The following is a 22214-nucleotide window of genomic DNA, read 5'->3' as shown; positions in this document are numbered from 1 at the left end:
TATTAAGGACAAAGTCTCCCTTTATAATTTAATTCAAAATAAACTATCATTGGAATTAACTTAGAAAATATGGGTAGCAAACTAGAAAGATCTTAATAAAGGAAAATAAAATCATACGTATTTCATTAGTTCATAAGAATAAGTACTAAATTAATCAAAGCTATCAAGAAAAAGGCTATTCTTATAAGAAGAGTTTTGCTGAATCCATTGCAATATAGCAAAAAACGAATGAAAATAATAAAACCAGCAATCATTATGATTTGCTTGTTTCGGAAAATATCTTACCATTATGATTTGCTTGTTTCGAAAAATATCTTATCCCAGAGGGCGTAGAGAGTTTAGAATTCTAATTTGAATAGGAATACAGGATTTTACAATGCAAACAAGGTAAAAACTAGTTTTAGAAGAAACCGACATATTAGATATAAAAACAATTCTAGAAATAGTTGAAATATTCTAAAACAACTGAAAAATGGGAGGGATTATTTGTAAACATATCACAATTTTGTTGGGTGAGGGAGAAGTCAAAAAAAAGTTTTGAGGAGAAAGGGAGAAGTACTTTGGGTCCGATTCAGCCTCCATTTGTCACTAAAATGTCAGCTTATTAGTAGAAAAGCTTTGACGAGGATGAAGATCGACGGGAGAAGCCTCGACCATGAGAGGCCCCTACTCTCTCTAGTTAAAATGTTAGAAGCACGTGCTAAAAAAAACTGAGTAACGATCGATGTTTTTCGAAGGTTTCCTTAGGAGGAATGATCAAGCTTGATGATTTAGAATAGAATGTCGAAGAAAAGGAGTTATAAAATAGTAAAAAAGTGCTTAAAGATACCCTAATCCAGAACGTTTCAAGCACGTGCTAAAAAAATTGAGTAACAGTTGATGTTTTTCGTAATTTTCTTGGGGAATGATCAAGCTTGATGATTTAGAATTGATCGAACAAAAAAGGAGTGTATAAAACAGTAAAAAAAAGTGTTTAAAATCGAAACCCTAATTTTCGACATTCTATTCTAAGTCATCAAGGTTGATCATTCACCAAGAAAATTTCGAAAAACATCAACGTTACTCAGTATTTTTAGCACGTGCTTCAAAAGTCCCGAATTATGTTTTTCGAAATTCTCTTGGGGAATGATCAACCTTGATGATTTAGAATAGAATGTCGAAGAAAAGGAGTGTATAAAACAGTAAAAAAAAGTGTTTAAAATCTAAACGCCAATCATTTCCAACATTTTCGACCCTTAAAAAGTTGTTTTTGACAGTATTGAGGCCATTTTAAGTCCGTAGGACTCCTATTTGCTCAAATTTAATATATTTTTTTTAGCTAAAACTAGGAGTAATCAATATGTTTAGCTAAACTAAGTTTAATACTATGTCCTAAGAACACCTATAAAATAGTTAGGGAGGTTAGACGAACACGACTCTCCACAATGGTATGATATTGTCCACTTTGAGCATAAGCTCTCGTGACTTTGCTTTGGGTTTCCCCAAAAGGCCTCACACCAATGGATAGAGTATTCCTTGTTATAAACCAACGATCATTCCCTAAATTAGCAAATGTGGAACTTTCATCGTTCAACAAGGGAATCTGGGCTAAACAAGTGAGTGACTCTACATTTGTTGGTTGGAAGGATTGTATGATGAAGCATGCTTGCCCTGTGGCCCTTACATGCACACAATTAGGAATGTTATGCTATTTTAAGTATGTTATGTGATGACCTATGAGGCCATGTTATGAATGTGTGTGATGCCATGCTACGTCATGATATGTAATGCCATGTGAAGCCATGTTATGAATGTGTGTGATATAAGTCGTGATAAGTACTATTCATACGTGATTCATATGTGTACTATGACATGAATGAAAGGAAAAACGAAATGATTCTTATTATATGCTATGATTTTAAGCTATTATGCATTTATCAATGTCATGTGCATTAGGATATTTCCTCGTTATGTTATGTTAGTACAGACGCATACCTTCGATATTTTTGTTCATCATCATATCATGTGAGCCTTTCACTCTGTGGTGTCCGGCGACGCATTAGCGTGTTTAGTTCGATGAAGCCAGACCCAGGGGTACGTATACGAGTCTGCCTGCTATGTCCATGTGTGCGTGCGTGGGCCGTGTATGGGGAAGTACCACACATCCAACCCTACCTAAACTGGGCAGAACTCAAGCTCATGATACGTTGTTTTAAAAGATAGGTTCCATCATGTATGTGTATGTTTGCATTACCTGACTCCAACAATGAGATTACTTACTGAGTATTTACTAAAATACTCGAGCTACATGCTAGTCTTATTTTTCATGTAAAGATAAAGCGTCCATGCACGGATAACGATGAATGCTGGAATGGTCATGGAAGCTGAGATAGGACGGTAGTATGCATTGTTTTCAATTAATAGTTCCATAGGTAGCTCTTGATTTTTGTACAAAAAAATCTATGTTACCGACGACGACATTATTTTTATTTATTGTTTTAAATTAAACATGTAAGTTCATGGCTTCGTTTAAAATTTTTATTTAGATTTTCGCATATGTTATTAAAGGCATGCATGTAATGACGTGTCTGATCTAGGTAAGAAAATTAGGGGCGTTACACTATTACTCAGACAAATTAGATTAATCTCATAAACCTTAGAGGTTGGTTAAATTGATTTTTGAAAGTTAATTATCACCTTTTTAAAATAATTAAAAAAAACTAATCCAACTCTAAGTCAACTCAACTCCTACTTACTTACAGATATTTCCTTTCAATCAACTAAAATACCTTAATCTATATAAAACTATCCATAGAGTTTTCTCATAGTCAATTTTTATTTTAAGTTCGTTATTATGAATTATTATATTTATATTAATGAATGAAAGTAATGTTAAGCTAGGTTTTTAATTCTATCTCAAACTAATTTACTTTAGGAATAATCTTGATATTTTACTATTTTCAACCGTTTAAAACAAAACATTATTGGTAATGCCCCTAATTTTTTTAGGTTAATTAGTGACGTTACCCTAGCATGCTTTAATCACATAGGCAGAAATTCATATAAATACTTTTAAAATAAAGGCATTGACTTACATATTCAGTTCGAAACATAAATAAATATAACATGGTTTTTAACATAAAACAAATTGGCATAAAACACCTACCAACTACTAATTAAATTCAAATTCAATGCTGCTGTCCTATCATGATCTATCCTAACTTCCATGGTCTTTCCAGTGTTTATCGTCATTCGTGCATGAGAGTTTTGGCTTTACTTAAAAAATATAAGGTAACATGTGACTTGAGTATTTTACGAAATTCTCGGTAAGTCAACCCACTATTGGAGTTAGTAAAGCAGTCACACACAATACATGATTGAGATCTATCTTTTAAAACCGTAACATGACCTTAGGCTCTTTCTAGTTTCGGATAGGGTTTGATGCATGGTACTTTTTCACTCACGGCCCACGTACACGCTCATGGACCCATTAGGCGGGCTCGTACACCTACCCCTTGGGCCTCACTTGGTTGGGACAAAATATTACACGTCACTGGATGCCTCAGAAAAGGAAAGACCCACATGATATCATGACAAACATAAATATCGAAGGTACGCATCCGTACTAGCATAACATTACGGGGAAGTATCCCGATGTACATGACATACATACATGCATGAGGTCCCATGATTTTCATTCCTAACATAATAGTTGTTTCATTTCGTTTCTCTTTCCCCCCATAACATATTTCATATATGGATCATGTACATGGTATATATCACGTAATCCATCACGTAACTTATATGGTAAGACATAAAATTTCATACATGACATTTCATTTCATTCATAATATAGTGTATTGGATATCACATGCATACATGGTAATACAAAGAGCATATAAGCATCACATAATTAATATGATGCATGCACCATCATACATCAACCAATTAGCTTACTCCAACCGTAAGACCACTAAAAGATTGGCCTTGACCGAAGTTACTAATTACTCGACAGCCGCTTCGAAAACTATATTCCAATGCTTAATTCTCACCTATATCAATTCATATAACATGCTTACGGCATATAAACCTCTTAGCCTAACTAAACATGATGATTATTTCTAACATAAGTCCTACACCTAACTAAATTTGGATAGATAGGAGTCTTACGGATCTCAAATGCCTTAAATAAGGTAAAAATGGTTTTAGGAAGGTCCAAAACTTAGGAAATGGTATATAATTTTTAAACGAGCTGTCTAGCTGAGAAGCCAAGTCCACTGCGCCGCCAAGCTGCGTCAACGCGGGAATGAGGCGGGTCATTATTCAAGTTAACTGCGGGCTGTATGGGTTGGGTTGAGTCACACTGGGCTGATACGTTCCGGGATGGACTGCTTGTATTGGGTCGTGGGCGTTGTAGAAGTGTGGTTCACCTATAGCAGAGGCCCGAGAGAGATACGACAACCTAAAATCCAAGATTTGTCTCCCTTACCTGCCCAGGTCCGTAAATGTGTGGATTTGGATGTGTTTATAAGGGATGAGAGATGTGAATTTAAGGGAGGGTTGTGTTGGTTACTTTTGCAAAAATAATGCCTCGCCCGAAATCGCGAGATATGGGACCAAATTTAAATATATATATTTTAATTCCAAACCATTACATTATCTCAAAGTCTAAATCCATTGAAAACAAATTAAATTTAATTTTAAGCTGCTTGAAACATGAAAAATGTAAACTCATTAGGAAGATAAAACCGTGAATGTGAATGTTAGTTTTGTATGGATAGTTGAATATACTTATGGACTTTTCCTAAATCGATTAATGCAATGTCGAGAATTCAGGGGTATAAAACTTTCTATGACGGATTTTTCATGATGAAATTTATATGACATTCTGAGTTAAAATAAATATAAAATCTTAAATTTAATGCTTCCAATATACTTAAACCATCAAGTTTGCAAATAACATATTACAAATATGAAATTAAAATGCTTACCATGTGACAACATTACTTCAACAATAATTATTTTAATGTATTTAAAATACATTAATTATTTTATTAATGTATTATAATATAATTTTTTTTGTGAGTTGATATAGACCACGTATTAAATATTAATTTGAACTCTGTAATAAATAAACCATTTTTCTTTTATATTTAATATGTTTATGAACCTACATGTCACTTATTTAAATTCTTCATTTAATGATCATTCACTAATTATACGCCACTCCACGATAAATTTAGAGTTGCACTCCTATACGCTGCACGACAAGTTGTTACATAGATGAAATTATTACTAGATCCTTTAAGAGCTTATCGTAATTATGGTTAGGTCAAACGTTTGTTTTGCCCTTGTAACTATATTTAAGTTGTTAATTACCACAAATTCTTGAAAGAACAATTGTTTATGATCCAACCATGATAAGAGGGTAGGGACCTTTTATTCAAGTTCTCATGTCATCACTTAGAAAACTACTCTTTTACTTACTTGATATTAAAATAACTGAATTACATCTCATAAGACATGTCCTCAACTCTCTGTTTGGTTAGTCTCTAAAATGGAAGACATATTGAATTGGTTAGGAAAGTTGTTCAAACCTTGCAAATCAAATGATAAACCCTAATAAGTAGAGTTCGTAACTCACTTAGAATTAAGATCGAGTTGCATATGATCATACGGTAAAATATTAATCTTCTCAAGTAAAAAATTTATTAGAAAGAAAAATAGATAAATTATTTTGGTTTAGTCCTACACAAACTCATTCTACGAGGTATCTCTACTCATATTTTCACTTGAAAGACTTGGATCAAATCATTTGTAACAATCGTGGCTCATAACAACAATGTTATCAGAATAAAGCACCCAACTTTATCCATATTTTATAAACCATTTATATTACTACTTAAACATGATCTTTCCAGAGGTCCACGACGTGACACTAATAACTTTCAATTTTTCATAGGATGGATACTGTTTAAACTCTAAATAAATTTTTTTAAATCAAATTATTAATTACGAGATTTTAAGACATAAATTCTCATGACATTTCTTCAGATTAAACACCAAGTTTATGCACGTTGGAACTAGTTGATCTATAATGTTTATCCGTCATTCCTGTTTTCTTGGAGATACACTGTAGATTGAACCAGTTGATATATTAATGAAACTATCCTTTCCCATCTATTTCGATCAAATAGTGCGTCAAAAATTATTACTTATAAAGTTTTGCTAACTCTACAAAAAATATATTCTTAACGTGTTAGATTAATCTGATTAGACATGAATTTAATAGCCGTTGGATAACGTTGGAACATGGGAATAGTAACATATGAAATGCTCTAATGCATCGCCTACCATAATAAACTTATTACAAACGTCTAAAAGTTCTTTTAAGTGAGAAGGATAACTTGGATTATTTTATTTTTAATAGATTTAAACTATTTTTGTCTATTCCTTTTCAATAGGTCTATTTTTGTCCCAAGGCTCATCTTAATCTCTTCATTTTCATTTTCCTCTCATCCTTCCTAAAATATAGTCTACATGTATTAAATGGATTCCATTATGTATAAATTGTAGGTTAAAATTTTGCAAACAGAAAGTCAAGTAGTCGTGTTTAAAAAGTATATAGACCAAAATGAATCAAATTTAAAAATGCAAGAACAAAAAACAACGAACATTTAGAACGTAGAGATATTAAAATGATCAAATGTCAAAGGGGATCCATATAGTAGTTAAACCATACATGTCTAATATCTATGTTGAATAAAAGAAAACTTGGATACAAAAATGGTACTAATTCTATAAAATTGGCTACTCTTTGTAAGGTAGTAACTCAGCTTCGTATGGAGTAATGTGCATCTATACATATGAAGAAACCAACTAATTATTCTCGAAGCTTGTTTGGATTGACCTTTGAAACTCTTTAAAATATTTTTAAATGTAAGAAAATATACTTTAAACTCATGCATTTCCTTGAATATACGGAAATTAATCTCAAAATTTTGTTTGTCTAGTTTATTTTTAGATTCTAAGAAAAAAAAAAAAAAGTTAAATAGATCTAGCTTATAAATATTTGAACTTTCCATTTGTGTTTAGTAAATCTCTGACAAAATTAAATTTTTAAAAATTAAATGATATGTTAAATATAAATTTAATACAATATCGGCCTTACTCGAAAGTTTGATTCACTGTTCTTACTATTGACACAAATTACCGGTCTAGGTAGGATCCCTAAGTCTCCAACTCGACTACACAGTCATCTGGATCACATTACTTCACATTTATCTAAAAACAAAAATTAAAAATAATTTTGACGAGTAATTAATTTACTCCTCAACTAGCTAACTTATCATTAACAAATTTTATTATTTTTTGGAAATATTTTAAGTTTTATTCCCAATGGGTTATTCTTAGGCTTTTGGTGTGGATAGAGTCCTCCATCCAACCATTACCTTGGCTCCTAGTCTCATCTACTAGGACCTCCCCGTTGATATTAAGGTGTTCTAGCAACCTTAAGTTTTATTTGTTGGCTCTATTTATGTTCACTACAAATTTTAGACTCGTACGTAAGGCTCACTCTCGGTCAAATACGGTTTGTCCACTAAATTCTCTGGTCATAAATATTTATTGTTCCCAACTTGGCACACATCGCATTGGTTACGGGTTTTGCCGGGATTAGTAGACTAAGAATACTCATTCACATCTCCATATCGTAAATAGTTCATAAGCATAAACTAGAGTCGTACATCATACTTACTAATCACGATTCTCTAATATGCTCACATTTTAGGCATGGATTCATGATTATTATTATTATTATTATTATTATTATTTAACTCGTGCCATTTACATACATTCAACGTTTCTAGCTCTTAATCCCATGGTAACATGCTTGTTTAGGAGCTTCGAGATACTACTTACATGAATCGTCAATTCCTTTGCTTTCATAATTGTTCATAATATGGTAATTTCGTCACAAATTCTCTTAATTTGACCTATATCTAATGATTTTCAAGGTTAGTATAAGCTAATATTGATAAAACAGGTCAAAAGGAGTTGAACAGAACGAGCTGAAACTTGAAATAAGCCTCCACCACCCACATGCGTACTACACTCGTTGCCCACATGTCCCACTCCTTGGTTACTCGCACCTCCACGTGCGCGTGAAGCCTGTGCACTGATGCGTCGTTCAACCTCGAAATAGCCTGAAATTCTAAATTTTTTTCATCATTTCATTCCATACCCCTTACATGATATCCACTAACTTCATAATTCACGGTGGGTTATCATCCCAGAAAGTTAAATAATATCTTCGAGGATAACACCATTGGGCTCAATTTTGTTTCTCTTCTTGTTTCCTTTAGAAAAGAAACTTTAAAGGAATTCATTGACAAAAGGAACAAGAACAGCCTAAGGAGGTAGAGGGAACCGTGCCCAAACGCTACAACCTATTTTCTGCAAGAGACCGCATAAAGATCCAAAAAAATCACAGCTGAAGGGGATCTTGATCAATCCAAGTGTACTCCGCATGACGTATCACAAGCAACCCTACAACTCCATTCATCCGGAATAATTGAGAAAACAACAGATAAAATTCTATACATTTATATTGATTCTAGAGCGGATTCTAAAAAATAGATTACAAATTTTCTAGAGCTGATTCTGAAAAATATACGGCAAGTGCGCCCAATAGAATGTATCAATCACGTAACAAGACATGTGAAGAATTGAGAGAAAATTGGATCGAGGGTTTGTCCATTAGGATTGGAAATGGACAAGCCCGACTAACCAATTGGGCATGAACGGGCCTCGACCGACCAATATTGCTGAAAAATGACTAAAGAAATTTTTTTTCCATCACATCGTTTTAATATATTTTTGATAACGCTAAAAACAATAAAATAAAAAATATTTATTCTCATCGATATATTTCTCGGGAGAAAAAGAGGAGAACTTGTGAGATAGGAATAAAAGTAAGAAAAGTAGAGAGTAATACTATAGAGTTTGAAAACTAATATATATAAATGTATATATTAAAATTTTGATAAACTCTTTGAGGATAATTTTTATCGTGTTCTTTTGTTGAAAATTGTAGGATGTACATTTATCTAATATATAAATTTAATGAAGGAGTTATGTTCAACCAAACCAAACCAGTCCTCCCTCCTTTAAGGTAAAACTAATTATAGGGCCTGCCTTAAACCACGTAATTATCTTTTAACAAATTTAGCTAGTTTGAATTGGTTATTTTTGTGTTTGTATATAAAGAGGGTTTGAGTTGGTGAATGCATTCAAATCAATTCTTATTCCTAAGAAGTTTGAGAATTTGTACCAAAAGAAAAGAAAATAAGGTAAGGTAGAAGAGACAGGTGAACTAGAAAGGATGGGATTGATATCAAAGTTTATGGCATTAATACCACTGTTGCTATTGTTGGTGTCTAATGCTACCGTTGATGCTACTAGCGGTGTTTTTGATATTACGACATTTGGTGCCAAACCTAATGCTGATGCTACTAAAGTACGTGTACATTTGTTTAAGTTGATAAACGAAAATTTCATTTTGTACAAAATATTTTTCTCAAATGAAATGGTTGAATTCACAGGCTTTAGCAGATGCATGGAAGGAAGCATGTGCTTCGGCTACTCCAAGTAAAGTATTGGTTCCAAAAGGAACTTATCAATTAGGAGAATCCAGGCTCAAAGGTCCATGTAAAAGTGCTATTGAGCTTCTAGTTGAAGGAACATTACAAGCTTCTCCTACCGACACGGAAGGAGATGGGTTGCTTGTTATGGAATACGTCGATCATTTGACATTGTCTGGTACTGGAGTTTTCGATGGCCAAGGAAAAGCTGGTTGGGAAAAGAATGATTGCCACCTGAAGAAAGAATGCAAAAAGCTTCCCATGGTAAATTCTCGTACTACTTTAATTATAAAAAGAACTTATAATCTGGGTTAGCATTATATGCTTTAACATGGGAGTGTTTTTTCTTTGTTTGTTTAAAATGGGCAGAATTTGAAGTTCAATTTCATCACAAATTCGATAGTGAAGGACATAACTTCGTTGGATAGCAAGAATTTTCATATCAATGTTTTGGCCGGCAAGAATCTTACCTTCGATCACCTGAAAATTACTGCACCACACAATAGTCCCAACACCGATGGAATTCACTTGGGCGATTCAGAAGACGTTTACATTCTCAATACCGCAATTGCAACGGGAGATGATTGTATATCTGTAGGATACACTAACAGAAAAATAACCATTAGTGATGTTACTTGCGGACCGGGACATGGCATTAGCATAGGCAGCTTGGGCAAGTATAAAACTGAAAAAGAAGTAGTAGGAGTTACAGTGAAGAAATGCAAATTAATCGGTACTACAAATGGTGTCAGGATCAAATCATGGCCAGATTCTGCCGTCTCATACCCAGCCTCTGACATGCATTTTGAAGATATTGAAATGGAAAATGTTGCCAACCCTATCATCATAGATCAAGAATATTGTCCATGGAATCAATGCAACCGAAAGGTGTGTATTAAATTCGAACCTCGTTGGTTTCCAACTTATTTTCTTTTGAACAAGTATTAATTAATGTTTAATGTTTATTTTGAACATCCAGGTTCCATCCGCCATTAAGATTAGCAAAGTTAGTTTCAAGAATATCAGGGGTACATCTTCTACTCCGGTTGCAGTCAAACTCGTTTGCAGTAAAAGTAATCCATGTGAGGGGGTGGAAATTGCTGATATTGACCTCACTTATAGTGGTAAAGAAGGGCCAGCTGTGTCTGAGTGTGCAAATGTGAAACCGACCGTTTCTGGAAAGCAAAACCCTCCCATCTGTGCTAAACCAGCGCCACCTGAGACCACTCCGTCGACTGATTGAATAATCTTTTAATGCCGACAAATGTTTCAAACCATTCTTCCTATCATTTTTATTTTAACTTTCAAAATTCGATTTACAACATGCCATGATGTTGGGCATGTTTTCAATAATTGTATTTTTAAAATTTAGGAGAATTAATACTTAACGATTCTATTTTTATACTATAATAAAGTCCTCTTACATAATTGACATTGCTTTTGCTTTGAAGGAGGAGAAGACCAGAAGACCATGAATTTAGTATCACGCTGTTTGTGGAGGTTCCTTACAATGGAAAAATTACAAATGGAAAGTATTAATAAATAATTTTAAAAATACAGCAATAAGATTTATGGAATACACCATTAAAATTTCAAAATCTGTTATATAAAATACACCGTTTATAAAAAGAAATATTAAGGACAAAGTCTCCCTTTATAATTTAATTCAAAATAAACTATCATTGGAATTAACTTAGAAAATATGGGTAGCAAACTAGAAAGATCTTAATAAAGGAAAATAAAATCATACGTATTTCATTAGTTCATAAGAATAAGTACTAAATTAATCAAAGCTATCAAGAAAAAGGCTATTCTTATAAGAAGAGTTTTGCTGAATCCATTGCAATATAGCAAAAAACGAATGAAAATAATAAAACCAGCAATCATTATGATTTGCTTGTTTCGGAAAATATCTTACCATTATGATTTGCTTGTTTCGAAAAATATCTTATCCCAGAGGGCGTAGAGAGTTTAGAATTCTAATTTGAATAGGAATACAGGATTTTACAATGCAAACAAGGTAAAAACTAGTTTTAGAAGAAACCGACATATTAGATATAAAAACAATTCTAGAAATAGTTGAAATATTCTAAAACAACTGAAAAATGGGAGGGATTATTTGTAAACATATCACAATTTTGTTGGGTGAGGGAGAAGTCAAAAAAAAGTTTTGAGGAGAAAGGGAGAAGTACTTTGGGTCCGATTCAGCCTCCATTTGTCACTAAAATGTCAGCTTATTAGTAGAAAAGCTTTGACGAGGATGAAGATCGACGGGAGAAGCCTCGACCATGAGAGGCCCCTACTCTCTCTAGTTAAAATGTTAGAAGCACGTGCTAAAAAAAACTGAGTAACGATCGATGTTTTTCGAAGGTTTCCTTAGGAGGAATGATCAAGCTTGATGATTTAGAATAGAATGTCGAATCCAGAACGTTTCAAGCACGTGCTAAAAAAATTGAGTAACAGTTGATGTTTTTCGTAATTTTCTTGGGGAATGATCAAGCTTGATGATTTAGAATTGATCGAACAAAAAAGGAGTGTATAAAACAGTAAAAAAAAGTGTTTAAAATCGAAACCCTAATTTTCGACATTCTATTCTAAGTCATCAAGGTTGATCATTCACCAAGAAAATTTCGAAAAACATCAACGTTACTCAGTATTTTTAGCACGTGCTTCAAAAGTCCCGAATTATGTTTTTCGAAATTCTCTTGGGGAATGATCAACCTTGATGATTTAGAATAGAATGTCGAAGAAAAGGAGTGTATAAAACAGTAAAAAAAAAGTGTTTAAAATCTAAACGCCAATCATTTCCAACATTTTCGACCCTTAAAAAGTTGTTTTTGACATTATTGAGGCCATTTTAAGTCCGTAGGACTCCTATTTGCTCAAATTTAATATATTTTTTTTAGCTAAAACTAGGAGTAATCAATATGTTTAGCTAAACTAAGTTTAATACTATGTCCTAAGAACACCTATAAAATAGTTAGGGAGGTTAGACGAACACGACTCTCCACAATGGTATGATATTGTCCACTTTGAGCATAAGCTCTCGTGACTTTGCTTTGGGTTTCCCCAAAAGGCCTCACACCAATGGATAGAGTATTCCTTGTTATAAACCAACGATCATTCCCTAAATTAGCAAATGTGGAACTTTCATCGTTCAACAAGGGAATCTGGGCTAAACAAGTGAGTGACTCTACATTTGTTGGTTGGAAGGATTGTATGATGAAGCATGCTTGCCCTGTGGCCCTTACATGCACACAATTAGGAATGTTATGCTATTTTAAGTATGTTATGTGATGACCTATGAGGCCATGTTATGAATGTGTGTGATGCCATGCTACGTCATGATATGTAATGCCATGTGAAGCCATGTTATGAATGTGTGTGATATAAGTCGTGATAAGTACTATTCATACGTGATTCATATGTGTACTATGACATGAATGAAAGGAAAAACGAAATGATTCTTATTATATGCTATGATTTTAAGCTATTATGCATTTATCAATGTCATGTGCATTAGGATATTTCCTCGTTATGTTATGTTAGTACAGACGCATACCTTCGATATTTTTGTTCATCATCATATCATGTGAGCCTTTCACTCTGTGGTGTCCGGCGACGCATTAGCGTGTTTAGTTCGATGAAGCCAGACCCAGGGGTACGTATACGAGTCTGCCTGCTATGTCCATGTGTGCGTGCGTGGGCCGTGTATGGGGAAGTACCACACATCCAACCCTACCTAAACTGGGCAGAACTCAAGCTCATGATACGTTGTTTTAAAAGATAGGTTCCATCATGTATGTGTATGTTTGCATTACCTGACTCCAACAATGAGATTACTTACTGAGTATTTACTAAAATACTCGAGCTACATGCTAGTCTTATTTTTCATGTAAAGATAAAGCGTCCATGCACGGATAACGATGAATGCTGGAATGGTCATGGAAGCTGAGATAGGACGGTAGTATGCATTGTTTTCAATTAATAGTTCCATAGGTAGCTCTTGATTTTTGTACAAAAAAATCTATGTTACCGACGACGACATTATTTTTATTTATTGTTTTAAATTAAACATGTAAGTTCATGGCTTCGTTTAAAATTTTTATTTAGATTTTCGCATATGTTATTAAAGGCATGCATGTAATGACGTGTCTGATCTAGGTAAGAAAATTAGGGGCGTTACACTATTACTCAGACAAATTAGATTAATCTCATAAACCTTAGAGGTTGGTTAAATTGATTTTTGAAAGTTAATTATCACCTTTTTAAAATAATTAAAAAAAACTAATCCAACTCTAAGTCAACTCAACTCCTACTTACTTACAGATATTTCCTTTCAATCAACTAAAATACCTTAATCTATATAAAACTATCCATAGAGTTTTCTCATAGTCAATTTTTATTTTAAGTTCGTTATTATGAATTATTATATTTATATTAATGAATGAAAGTAATGTTAAGCTAGGTTTTTAATTCTATCTCAAACTAATTTACTTTAGGAATAATCTTGATATTTTACTATTTTCAACCGTTTAAAACAAAACATTATTGGTAATGCCCCTAATTTTTTTAGGTTAATTAGTGACGTTACCCTAGCATGCTTTAATCACATAGGCAGAAATTCATATAAATACTTTTAAAATAAAGGCATTGACTTACATATTCAGTTCGAAACATAAATAAATATAACATGGTTTTTAACATAAAACAAATTGGCATAAAACACCTACCAACTACTAATTAAATTCAAATTCAATGCTGCTGTCCTATCATGATCTATCCTAACTTCCATGGTCTTTCCAGTGTTTATCGTCATTCGTGCATGAGAGTTTTGGCTTTACTTAAAAAATATAAGGTAACATGTGACTTGAGTATTTTACGAAATTCTCGGTAAGTCAACCCACTATTGGAGTTAGTAAAGCAGTCACACACAATACATGATTGAGATCTATCTTTTAAAACCGTAACATGACCTTAGGCTCTTTCTAGTTTCGGATAGGGTTTGATGCATGGTACTTTTTCACTCACGGCCCACGTACACGCTCATGGACCCATTAGGCGGGCTCGTACACCTACCCCTTGGGCCTCACTTGGTTGGGACAAAATATTACACGTCACTGGATGCCTCAGAAAAGGAAAGACCCACATGATATCATGACAAACATAAATATCGAAGGTACGCATCCGTACTAGCATAACATTACGGGGAAGTATCCCGATGTACATGACATACATACATGCATGAGGTCCCATGATTTTCATTCCTAACATAATAGTTGTTTCATTTCGTTTCTCTTTCCCCCCATAACATATTTCATATATGGATCATGTACATGGTATATATCACGTAATCCATCACGTAACTTATATGGTAAGACATAAAATTTCATACATGACATTTCATTTCATTCATAATATAGTGTATTGGATATCACATGCATACATGGTAATACAAAGAGCATATAAGCATCACATAATTAATATGATGCATGCACCATCATACATCAACCAATTAGCTTACTCCAACCGTAAGACCACTAAAAGATTGGCCTTGACCGAAGTTACTAATTACTCGACAGCCGCTTCGAAAACTATATTCCAATGCTTAATTCTCACCTATATCAATTCATATAACATGCTTACGGCATATAAACCTCTTAGCCTAACTAAACATGATGATTATTTCTAACATAAGTCCTACACCTAACTAAATTTGGATAGATAGGAGTCTTACGGATCTCAAATGCCTTAAATAAGGTAAAAATGGTTTTAGGAAGGTCCAAAACTTAGGAAATGGTATATAATTTTTAAACGAGCTGTCTAGCTGAGAAGCCAAGTCCACTGCGCCGCCAAGCTGCGTCAACGCGGGAATGAGGCGGGTCATTATTCAAGTTAACTGCGGGCTGTATGGGTTGGGTTGAGTCACACTGGGCTGATACGTTCCGGGATGGACTGCTTGTATTGGGTCGTGGGCGTTGTAGAAGTGTGGTTCACCTATAGCAGAGGCCCGAGAGAGATACGACAACCTAAAATCCAAGATTTGTCTCCCTTACCTGCCCAGGTCCGTAAATGTGTGGATTTGGATGTGTTTATAAGGGATGAGAGATGTGAATTTAAGGGAGGGTTGTGTTGGTTACTTTTGCAAAAATAATGCCTCGCCCGAAATCGCGAGATATGGGACCAAATTTAAATATATATATTTTAATTCCAAACCATTACATTATCTCAAAGTCTAAATCCATTGAAAACAAATTAAATTTAATTTTAAGCTGCTTGAAACATGAAAAATGTAAACTCATTAGGAAGATAAAACCGTGAATGTGAATGTTAGTTTTGTATGGATAGTTGAATATACTTATGGACTTTTCCTAAATCGATTAATGCAATGTCGAGAATTCAGGGGTATAAAACTTTCTATGACGGATTTTTCATGATGAAATTTATATGACATTCTGAGTTAAAATAAATATAAAATCTTAAATTTAATGCTTCCAATATACTTAAACCATCAAGTTTGCAAATAACATATTACAAATATGAAATTAAAATGCTTACCATGTGACAACATTACTTCAACAATAATTATTTTAATGTATTTAAAATACATTAATTATTTTATTAATGTATTATAATATAATTTTTTTTGTGAGTTGATATAGACCACGTATTAAATATTAATTTGAACTCTGTAATAAATAAATAAACCATTTTTCTTTTATATTTAATATGTTTATGAACCTACATGTCACTTATTTAAATTCTTCATTTAATGATCATTCACTAATTATACGCCACTCCACGATAAATTTAGAGTTGCACTCCTATACGCTGCACGACAAGTTGTTACATAGATGAAATTATTACTAGATCCTTTAAGAGCTTATCGTAATTATGGTTAGGTCAAACGTTTGTTTTGCCCTTGTAACTATATTTAAGTTGTTAATTACCACAAATTCTTGAAAGAACAATTGTTTATGATCCAACCATGATAAGAGGGTAGGGACCTTTTATTCAAGTTCTCATGTCATCACTTAGAAAACTACTCTTTTACTTACTTGATATTAAAATAACTGAATTACATCTCATAAGACATGTCCTCAACTCTCTGTTTGGTTAGTCTCTAAAATGGAAGACATATTGAATTGGTTAGGAAAGTTGTTCAAACCTTGCAAATCAAATGATAAACCCTAATAAGTAGAGTTCGTAACTCACTTAGAATTAAGATCGAGTTGCATATGATCATACGGTAAAATATTAATCTTCTCAAGTAAAAAATTTATTAGAAAGAAAAATGGATAAAATATTTTGGTTTAGTCCTACACAAACTCATTCTACGAGGTATCTCTACTCATATTTTCACTTGAAAGACTTGGATCAAATCATTTGTAACAATCGTGGCTCATAACAACAATGTTATCAGAATAAAGCACCCAACTTTATCCATATTTTATAAACCATTTATATTACTACTTAAACATGATCTTTCCAGAGGTCCACGACGTGACACTAATAACTTTCAATTTTTCATAGGATGGATACTGTTTAAACTCTAAATAAATTTTTTTAAATCAAATTATTAATTACGAGATTTTAAGACATAAATTCTCATGACATTTCTTCAGATTAAACACCAAGTTTATGCACGTTGGAACTAGTTGATCTATAATGTTTATCCGTCATTCCTGTTTTCTTGGAGATACACTGTAGATTGAACCAGTTGATATATTAATGAAACTATCCTTTCCCATCTATTTCGATCAAATAGTGCGTCAAAAATTATTACTTATAAAGTTTTGCTAACTCTACAAAAAATATATTCTTAACGTGTTAGATTAATCTGATTAGACATGAATTTAATAGCCGTTGGATAACGTTGGAACATGGGAATAGTAACATATGAAATGCTCTAATGCATCGCCTACCATAATAAACTTATTACAAACGTCTAAAAGTTCTTTTAAGTGAGAAGGATAACTTGGATTATTTTATTTTTAATAGATTTAAACTATTTTTGTCTATTCCTTTTCAATAGGTCTATTTTTGTCCCAAGGCTCATCTTAATCTCTTCATTTTCATTTTCCTCTCATCCTTCCTAAAATATAGTCTACATGTATTAAATGGATTCCATTATGTATAAATTGTAGGTTAAAATTTTGCAAACAGAAAGTCAAGTAGTCGTGTTTAAAAAGTATATAGACCAAAATGAATCAAATTTAAAAATGCAAGAACAAAAAACAACGAACATTTAGAACGTAGAGATATTAAAATGATCAAATGTCAAAGGGGATCCATATAGTAGTTAAACCATACATGTCTAATATCTATGTTGAATAAAAGAAAACTTGGATACAAAAATGGTACTAATTCTATAAAATTGGCTACTCTTTGTAAGGTAGTAACTCAGCTTCGTATGGAGTAATGTGCATCTATACATATGAAGAAACCAACTAATTATTCTCGAAGCTTGTTTGGATTGACCTTTGAAACTCTTTAAAATATTTTTAAATGTAAGAAAATATACTTTAAACTCATGCATTTCCTTGAATATACCGAAATTAATCTCAAAATTTTGTTTGTCTAGTTTATTTTTAGATTCTAAGAAAAAAAAAAAGTTAAATAGATCTAGCTTATAAATATTTGAACTTTCCATTTGTGTTTAGTAAATCTCTGACAAAATTAAATTTTTAAAAATTAAATGATATGTTAAATATAAATTTAATACAATATCGGCCTTACTCGAAAGTTTGATTCACTGTTCTTACTATTGACACAAATTACCGGTCTAGGTAGGATCCCTAAGTCTCCAACTCGACTACACAGTCATCTGGATCACATTACTTCACATTTATCTAAAAACAAAAATTAAAAATAATTTTGACGAGTAATTAATTTACTCCTCAACTAGCTAACTTATCATTAACAAATTTTATTATTTTTTGGAAATATTTTAAGTTTTATTCCCAATGGGTTATTCTTAGGCTTTTGGTGTGGATAGAGTCCTCCATCCAACCATTACCTTGGCTCCTAGTCTCATCTACTAGGACCTCCCCGTTGATATTAAGGTGTTCTAGCAACCTTAAGTTTTATTTGTTGGCTCTATTTATGTTCACTACAAATTTTAGACTCGTACGTAAGGCTCACTCTCGGTCAAATACGGTTTGTCCACTAAATTCTCTGGTCATAAATATTTATTGTTCCCAACTTGGCACACATCGCATTGGTTACGGGTTTTGCCGGGATTAGTAGACTAAGAATACTCATTCACATCTCCATATCGTAAATAGTTCATAAGCATAAACTAGAGTCGTACATCATACTTACTAATCACGATTCTCTAATATGCTCACATTTTAGGCATGGATTCATGATTATTATTATTATTATTATTATTATTATTTAGCTCGTGCCATTTACATACATTCAACGTTTCTAGCTCTTAATCCCATGGTAACATGCTTGTTTAGGAGCTTCGAGATACTACTTACATGAATCGTCAATTCCTTTGCTTTCATAATTGTTCATAATATGGTAATTTCGTCACAAATTCTCTTAATTTGACCTATATCTAATGATTTTCAAGGTTAGTATAAGCTAATATTGATAAAACAGGTCAAAAGGAGTTGAACAGAACGAACTGAAACTTGAAATAAGCCTCCACCACCCACATGCGTACTACACTCGTTGCCCACATGTCCCACTCCTTGGTTACTCGCACCTCCACGTGCGCGTGAAGCCTGTGCACTGATGCGTCGTTCAACCTCGAAATAGCCTGAAATTCTAAATTTTTTTCATCATTTCATTCCATACCCCTTACATGATATCCACTAACTTCATAATTCACGGTGGGTTATCATCCCAGAAAGTTAAATAATATCTTCGAGGATAACACCATTGGGCTCAATTTTGTTTCTCTTCTTGTTTCCTTTAGAAAAGAAACTTTAAAGGAATTCATTGACAAAAGGAACAAGAACAGCCTAAGGAGGTAGAGGGAACCGTGCCCAAACGCTACAACCTATTTTCTGCAAGAGACCGCATAAAGATCCAAAAAAATCACAGCTGAAGGGGATCTTGATCAATCCAAGTGTACTCCGCATGACGTATCACAAGCAACCCTACAACTCCATTCATCCGGAATAATTGAGAAAACAACAGATAAAATTCTATACATTTATATTGATTCTAGAGCGGATTCTAAAAAATAGATTACAAATTTTCTAGAGCTGATTCTGAAAAATATACGGCAAGTGCGCCCAATAGAATGTATCAATCACGTAACAAGACATGTGAAGAATTGAGAGAAAATTGGATCGAGGGTTTGTCCATTAGGATTGGAAATGGACAAGCCCGACTAACCAATTGGGCATGAACGGGCCTCGACCGACCAATATTGCTGAAAAATGACTAAAGAAATTTTTTTTCCATCACATCGTTTTAATATATTTTTGATACACGCTAAAAACAATAAAATAAAAAATATTTATTCTCATCGATATATTTCTCGGGAGAAAAAGAGGAGAACTTGTGAGATAGGAATAAAAGTAAGAAAAGTAGAGAGTAATACTATAGAGTTTGAAAACTAATATATATAAATGTATATATTAAAATTTTGATAAACTCTTTGAGGACAATTTTTATCGTGTTCTTTTGTTGAAAATTGTAGGATGTACATTTATCTAATATATAAATTTAATGAAGGAGTTATGTTCAACCAAACCAAACCAGTCCTCCCTCCTTTAAGGTAAAACTAATTATAGGGCCTGCCTTAAACCACGTAATTATCTTTTAACAAATTTAGCTAGTTTGAATTGGTTATTTTTGTGTTTGTATATAAAGAGGGTTTGAGTTGGTGAATGCATTCAAATCAATTCTTATTCCTAAGAAGTTTGAGAATTTGTACCAAAAGAAAAGAAAATAAGGTAAGGTAGAAGAGACAGGTGAACTAGAAAGGATGGGATTGATATCAAAGTTTATGGCATTAATACCACTGTTGCTATTGTTGGTGTCTAATGCTACCGTTGATGCTACTAGCGGTGTTTTTGATATTACGACATTTGGTGCCAAACCTAATGCTGATGCTACTAAAGTACGTGTACATTTGTTTAAGTTGATAAACGAAAATTTCATTTTGTACAAAATATTTTTCTCAAATGAAATGGTTGAATTCACAGGCTTTAGCAGATGCATGGAAGGAAGCATGTGCTTCGGCTACTCCAAGTAAAGTATTGGTTCCAAAAGGAACTTATCAATTAGGAGAATCCAGGCTCAAAGGTCCATGTAAAAGTGCTATTGAGCTTCTAGTTGAAGGAACATTACAAGCTTCTCCTACCGACACGGAAGGAGATGGGTTGCTTGTTATGGAATACGTCGATCATTTGACATTGTCTGGTACTGGAGTTTTCGATGGCCAAGGAAAAGCTGGTTGGGAAAAGAATGATTGCCACCTGAAGAAAGAATGCAAAAAGCTTCCCATGGTAAATTCTCGTACTACTTTAATTATAAAAAGAACTTATAATCTGGGTTAGCATTATATGCTTTAACATGGGAGTGTTTTTTCTTTGTTTGTTTAAAATGGGCAGAATTTGAAGTTCAATTTCATCACAAATTCGATAGTGAAGGACATAACTTCGTTGGATAGCAAGAATTTTCATATCAATGTTTTGGCCGGCAAGAATCTTACCTTCGATCACCTGAAAATTACTGCACCACACAATAGTCCCAACACCGATGGAATTCACTTGGGCGATTCAGAAGACGTTTACATTCTCAATACCGCAATTGCAACGGGAGATGATTGTATATCTGTAGGATACACTAACAGAAAAATAACCATTAGTGATGTTACTTGCGGACCGGGACATGGCATTAGCATAGGCAGCTTGGGCAAGTATAAAACTGAAAAAGAAGTAGTAGGAGTTACAGTGAAGAAATGCAAATTAATCGGTACTACAAATGGTGTCAGGATCAAATCATGGCCAGATTCTGCCGTCTCATACCCAGCCTCTGACATGCATTTTGAAGATATTGAAATGGAAAATGTTGCCAACCCTATCATCATAGATCAAGAATATTGTCCATGGAATCAGTGCAACCGAAAGGTGTGTATTAAATTCGAACCTCGTTGGTTTCCAACTTATTTTCTTTTGAACAAGTATTAATTAATGTTTAATGTTTATTTTGAACATCCAGGTTCCATCCGCCATTAAGATTAGCAAAGTTAGTTTCAAGAATATCAGGGGTACATCTTCTACTCCGGTTGCAGTCAAACTCGTTTGCAGTAAAAGTAATCCATGTGAGGGGGTGGAAATTGCTGATATTGACCTCACTTATAGTGGTAAAGAAGGGCCAGCTGTGTCTGAGTGTGCAAATGTGAAACCGACCGTTTCTGGAAAGCAAAACCCTCCCATCTGTGCTAAACCAGCGCCACCTGAGACCACTCCGTCGACTGATTGAATAATCTTTTAATGCCGACAAATGTTTCAAACCATTCTTCCTATCATTTTTATTTTAACTTTCAAAATTCGATTTACAACATGCCATGATGTTGGGCATGTTTTCAATAATTGTATTTTTAAAATTTAGGAGAATTAATAC

General features: G+C 33.4%; 2 protein-coding genes across 2 annotated transcripts; both read left to right on the top strand.

Moving 5' to 3' along the window:
- Window positions 1–9340: 9340 nt before the first annotated feature.
- LOC147790124 (exopolygalacturonase-like) lies at window positions 9341–10987 on the top strand. The gene is made up of 4 exons (XM_087128563.1): window positions 9341–9496; window positions 9582–9884; window positions 9990–10508; window positions 10600–10987. Exons 1-4 carry the CDS (start codon window positions 9362–9364, stop codon window positions 10861–10863), a joined length of 1221 nt encoding a protein of 406 aa, XP_086984689.1. The 5' UTR covers window positions 9341–9361; the 3' UTR covers window positions 10864–10987.
- Window positions 10988–20769: 9782 nt separating this feature from the next.
- Window positions 20770–22197, top strand: LOC147790123 (exopolygalacturonase-like). The gene is made up of 3 exons (XM_087128567.1): window positions 20770–21094; window positions 21200–21718; window positions 21810–22197. Exons 1-3 carry the CDS (start codon window positions 20771–20773, stop codon window positions 22071–22073), a joined length of 1107 nt encoding a protein of 368 aa, XP_086984693.1. The 5' UTR covers window position 20770; the 3' UTR covers window positions 22074–22197.
- Window positions 22198–22214: the final 17 nt, after the last annotated feature.

This window comes from Cucurbita pepo, chromosome 11, assembly GCF_057944985.1.
Source record: "Cucurbita pepo subsp. pepo isolate OVF chromosome 11, ASM5794498v1, whole genome shotgun sequence".
Taxonomy (NCBI): Eukaryota; Viridiplantae; Streptophyta; class Magnoliopsida; order Cucurbitales; family Cucurbitaceae; genus Cucurbita; species Cucurbita pepo.
The sequence above is the reverse complement of the archived record's forward strand: the minus strand, read 5'-3'. Positions and strand labels throughout refer to the sequence as shown.